Below are 6,000 nucleotides of genomic sequence, written 5' to 3' on the forward strand. Positions count from 1 at the left end.
CTCAATATACAGGCAGTCAGGAAGAAGCTTCTTCAAGCTGTTCTTTCTAACACAGATCCCACCAATTCCTTTTCCAAGAATAGGCAAAAAAAACAAAACAAACACTTGAAAATGGCAAAAAATAGGCTACTCCTATCTGTTACAATCAGCAAACAATTGTGAAAAATCAAAAAGGGGAAGGAAAAAATATCCATACAGAAAAACTCGATAAGCTATCTTTATCATAGAATGTAATGAACTTTCAACATGTGGGGGGTTAAAAAAATTCAGAGAAATAATTAGACTTTTATTATTAAAAAAAGTAGGGGACTAACTTATGACTATTAAGCACAGAGGCTACTAGGAATACATTAATTTTCAAAGCCAGAAAAAGGATCTACTGAAGGCAAAAAGAAAAGCAGCTAAAACAGAAGAACAGAGATGCCTGACTTCTCACATTTTGTTCCAATACATTAAAATGCTATCAGTGGACAAAGTACATGTATTATTCCTAAATGAGTGTTTAGACTGAACGGTGGACAACAAAATTCAGCTGCCATACAACCAGCTACTCTTTTGAATCTTTCCTGTCTGAGCCTTATTCTTGGATGCTAAGATTCCCCTAGTGATGCAGCATCAGTTACAAGGCCAACCCTTCCCACCATTAGCCTGCATTAATATGGATGAAAAAGGAAGTCCCTATATATGTTAAACTATTCATCACCATTCTATATTAAATTTCCTAAAAAAGAACATGCACCTACACATTTCCATTAAAGATGCTGACACTAACAAGGAGTGAACTGAGCAGGGTTTCTATTTATTGTTCTTCCACCTATTACCCCCTTTAATATTGCCCAAACATATAAGTATTTTAGACCATATACTTCATCCTCTTGTATGTCTGCAACTGTCTCGCACCAAACATTCAGTTTTCTTAAAAATAATCTCTCCCATACCACCTCCATCTCTTAAGTATAGCATATGGATTCAATAGCTGTGCACATAAAAAATTAAAACCTTTAATTGTTTGACAGATTCTGTCACTCTGCTGTTTATGAAATGCAAAAAAACCCCAACCTGACGGCAAAACAAACAAACAATAAAAACCCCACCACAAGCCAAAGGCATCACCCTCTGTTACTACTCACACAGAAAAAGAACTGGATATCTTAGAGGGCATGCAAAGAACTGCCCAGAGAGTGCTGGCAGAGCCTTTTCATACCTACATAAAATGCACCAAATACAGGAAACAGTGGACACTGTTAATACTTTTCAGTCATGCAGACTTAAATTCTAAGACTGTGGAATTCTAAGATGTCTGAAGAATTGTAACTAGAAGAAGAAGTATCTTAGGTACAAAGAATACAGAGATGCAGCTTGCCAGATTCTTGTGATGACTCCATTCAAATAACGGGGATTATTCAACTGAGGAACAACTTCTTGACTGAATTGAGTTTTTCATAGCTATAAATAGTCAGCTACAGTGTTTTAACAAATATCAAACCGTTTTCATTTGGTCCACTCAAAAAAACAGCGTGATTAATTTCACAAGTCCATAAACCACCTCATGTCTATGTATCATTACAAAAGAAATACAACTTGCAAACAACCCAGATGTTATTCACAGTCAAACTCTAACTGCTACCAAATGGTAAAACTGATAAATTACCTGATGAAATTACTGAACATAATCAAAGATGCCCTGCTGCCACTACAGTCACCAGTGAAAAATTGAACCAAATTAGGCTCTAAATATGCAGTATAATCTTCAAGTACTGCCCCATACATGTTTAGTCCTAATGAAGGTAATGAAACTATTCAGGTAGAGAGGTCAATATTAGCAGGTTTTATTTCAGGAGTGGAGTTTTAACCTGTAAGTAGCACACATTGCCAAGGAATAATGCACCACAAACTTACAATACCCGGAATGTGGTGTGTCACTATCCAATTTATTAGTGGAATGCAAATTATAAAGTACTGTGTTAATTATTTAAGAAGTGATGTTGAAATGGTCAGCTGGTAAAATTTGCTGCAGTTCTGGAAAGAAGTCAACTAAATGTCAGAGAACAGGAGACTGGGTCAAATTATGCCTACTTACAAATACAAAGCTTGCTGAAGATCAGATAATTTACTAGGAATTTATGTAGAGCACATCATTCTCAAAGGTGGGACAGGAAGACAAATGAACACATTTTTAAGAAGCAGCAATTACAATATTATTATTATGAGAGGGTTAGTTCATGAATCTGACATAAACAGTCTCCAAGATAATTATTATAATACTTATGTAATTCATAGCAGATTTACTAAGTGTAATGGAGTCTTCATAACATGACACTCCATCACACTGATGCCAACTCCTGAAGAAATGGGAAATCAATTTTTTGCAAATGCAAATTACACAGTGGGTGGATAAGAGAAACGCAAACTTCAAAATCCTACATTAAATAAAAACATATATAAACAACGTGACAGCCTGGTAAGTGCTCCTTTTTAAAGAGCAAACAAATGGCAATTTCATTTTCTTTCTTGAACAACCTCCTTTGAAATATGGAGGATGGTGACAAAAGGAGACCCAAAATGAGTTTTCAAGCACTCCTTTTATAAAGTAATATTTATTAGCTGTAATTAATTACTGGAATTTCCACAACACACATCAAACTTTCATAGAGAAAGTGCAGTTAATAATGCAGAAAAAAAAGGACAAATGATCCCAAGACAGGGCAGAATACATCCAGAGCAGAATATATCTATTTATTCAGTTAAATTCTATCGTCATTGGTAACATCTTCATTCAAATGTTTTTGTAATGACTCAGTATTTAAACATCACTATGTATAACAAGCTTCTTCCTGATTTGAATAAACAGAGCAGCACTAGGCCCAGCTATTCCCGGCAGTGGTATTCTCATTACACTGTAACAACAGAAGGAAATAGTTTTCATAGAATCAAAATTGTATTTTACCTATCTTAACATCTGTATCTTTTGTAGAAAATGTAAAACATTACAGGCCTAGTGGCAGCCAGGACCTAGTAGGAGTGTGGAGGTGGCAGCTCAGCCCAGGGTGAGAGGGAAGAGGAGTGCGCTTCATGTCACAGTCAAGGGACTCCTCCAGGCAACTTAAAAAGCAGCACTGAGATTTGCATCTAATCCTCCACAGCCAAGGCGAGGATTTCTGTGATATAACGCTAGACAGCCACACGCAAGCAAGAAGGAGGTTCAGAAGGCTTTAACAGTCAGAGAGAGAGACCAAAAAGAAATATGTGAGAACTGATAGCTGAGGAGATTATTGCCTCTGACTTTAAATCCTTTGATCAGTCTTTTCGTCCAGGGGAAGCAAAATTTATTTACAGTATTTGAGAAAGGCAGGCAGAAGAAAGGAAAAAAAAAGTAAGCTTATAAACGTGTTTGATCACCCCCAATATCTTACTAGTTTGGGGGTTTTTTGGTCAAAATTTACTCATTGTGACTGCTGTACAAAAGCTGCGAAGGAAACAAAGTCAGCAACTAACATGATACCATTATTTCAACAGCCCACTTGCCGTAAGTATGACTGAAACAAGGGCTACTCGGTTTTACTGTTATCACTACCGGGGCAGGTTTTACACTCAAAACAGAACTTCATCCTCAAAGGAAAAAAAAAACCCATAGATAAGTCTTCTGCTTTCGGGGGTGGGGGGAAAGTACCTTTAAATGTGAACAGTCGTGCGGAGATACATGAAAATATTCTGCCCTAAGAATAAAGAACTGACATACCCAACTGTAGCTACAAGTTTGGGGTTTTATTTTTCCCCAATTAAGTGATTTATGGAAATATATCCTGATTCATGGAAATATATACAAACGGAGAAAGTCGTGCTGAACGGACGATTACCTAGCAGACCTGATTCACCCTACCTCCTCATGCCCAGCTATCCCTCCCTATTTTAAATGTACGGAGCCGAGTATCCAATACAAGCTGAAGTACAGTCCGCCATAAGAAGTACTAGGAATGCCCTTGAAAAATGTCCAGATTGCAGCTAGTGCACAAAGAACCTCGCCATGAAAATAAAGCCCACGAGAATTTCTCTCTCGCTCTTGACCCGGCAGCAAGTGAACAGATTAACTTCCCACCAACATCAGAAGACAAAGCGTCGGCAAGATACAAGTCAAGTTTAAGAAGTATTTAAAGAAAGAAAAAAAAAAAAAAAGGAAAAAACCATGTCGAGCAATTCATCCCAAATGTTCTACTTCGATTTATCTTCCCCCAAAAAATGCTCAACGGTGCTGAAGAGCAGTGCTACACGAGACAAGCGTGAGCAGTCAGGTACTGACGGCCATAGGTAAGGGAGCGCTGGTATCCCCCTTCCCTTGCTACACAGGAGGCGACGCTGCAGATCTCCCACTCCGCTACCAAAAAGCGAAGCAGAACCAGCATCTGGGGCGGGAGGGGGGGTTATTAACTGGGAACTTAATGTTCCTTAAATACGCAACGGAGACTTTTTTGGTTTTTTCTTCCCACACCCTTCTTTCCATCTTCTCTGCCAAAAACAGGTCGAAATAAACGTTATTCTATAATAATACTACTAATAAAGAGTCCAAGACTCACCATATCAGCTGGAACACTGCTGGACATTTTGATGTTACCCTAAATGGCTTAAAATGAACTTAAAAAAAAAAAAAGGCAGCACCAAGAGCAGCCCGCCGGAGATCTTCAAGAAACAAAACCGGTGTCAGTGTCGGAGGCAGCAGCTTCCACGTCCCCTACGCGAAATAGGTGCCCGGCAAGCAGCGGGGAAGGAGGTTGGCTGAGGAGCAGGGATATCCAGGGGCAGCGGTGCCAGGCTGTACCGGAGGAGCCAGCGGGAGACCAGAGATGGCAGCAGATCCCTGTCAGCAGGAGCAGCGGCGGCGGCGGCAGCAGCACCAGCGGTGCCAGGTAGACCGGGCAGCAGGACTACACCGCCACATGAGCTGCGTGCGGGCTTTTTCCCCCCTTCTCTCCCTCTGCCTTCTCTCCCAGCCTCGGCAAATGACGACGGGATGATTCACGCGGGATAATAGTGCGTCCAAGTCACCTCCTCAGCCGGCGCAGGCGACCCGGGCGCGCAGGCAGGACCTGGCTCCTGCCCTGGTCGGCGGAGCAGGGAGGCGGGAGGGCCGGGGTGGGCCCGGGGCCGCTGGGGAGGACGCCGGGCTGCGGCCCCCCCTAGGCGCTGTGCGGCATCCAACAGCGCCGGCGGGGACACGGGCCGGAGAGGGAGGGCGGCCGGAGGGGAGAGCCCTCCCCCGCGGCACTCGGCGGGGGCCGGGGGGCGTTCGACGGCGGCCGCCTCCCGCAGCCTCAGCTCTCCGCTCGCATCGCCGCCGCCTCCTCAGCCCGCCCTCCCTCCCTCTCCCGCCTCGTCCGCCGGCCGCTCCGGGCGCCCCCCAAGAGCCGCGCTAGCCGCGCCACGAGCCGAAGGTGCCGCTCCTTCAGCGCGATCCTCGCCCGCAGCCGCCCCCTGTCATCTTCGGCTCAAGCCAACATGGCGCCCGCCGAGCCGAGCGAGGGGACGCGGCAGGGGAGACACGGACCCTCCGCTGCCGCTGCCGCCGCCGCCACCGCCCCCTCTCCCGGCGCGTCACACGCCGCCGCCCCGCGCGGCACCATGGGGCTTGTAGGCGGCCGGGCTCCGAGCGCCGCCGGGGCGGGGCCGCCCGCCCTCCGCGGGGCCCCGTCCCGCCCCGCAGGGCGCGCCCCCGATCCCCGCCGCGCTCCCTCGGTGTCGGCGGGGCGGCACTGCGGGGTCTCCGCGGCAGCGGCGGCGGTTCCCCCGGCGGGCAGCGGGGACGCCCCGACCGCCACGTAAATCGGCGTTTTCCCAAGGGCGCTGCAGCTTCCTCGGGGGCGTTCACGGGTGCGCCCCTCGCAGCCCCCTCCTCCCGCAGCGGGTGCCGTTCCCAGCGCGTGGCCCGCGCTGTCCTCTTGGACGGCTTCCAAAAAAAAAAAAAAAGGAATTTCCGTAGAACCATTAAATGTTAAGGGGTTGGAATGG

General features: G+C 45.8%; 1 protein-coding gene across 1 annotated transcript in view; it reads right to left on the minus strand.

The window, feature by feature from the left end:
* The window catches only part of UBL3 (ubiquitin like 3), a 56,214-nt gene extending 50,721 nt beyond the window's left edge, over positions 1 to 5,493 (minus strand). Inside the window, exon 1 of the mRNA XM_064645448.1 lies at positions 4,572 to 5,493. Within this exon, the coding sequence (XP_064501518.1) occupies positions 4,572 to 4,598 (27 nt within the window). The 5' untranslated portion in view covers positions 4,599 to 5,493. The remainder of the gene's footprint in view (positions 1 to 4,571) is intronic.
* Between the last annotated feature and the right edge of the window lie 507 nt (positions 5,494 to 6,000).

Source organism: Pseudopipra pipra, chromosome 2 (genome assembly GCF_036250125.1).
Source record: "Pseudopipra pipra isolate bDixPip1 chromosome 2, bDixPip1.hap1, whole genome shotgun sequence".
NCBI lineage: Eukaryota > Metazoa > Chordata > Aves > Passeriformes > Pipridae > Pseudopipra > Pseudopipra pipra.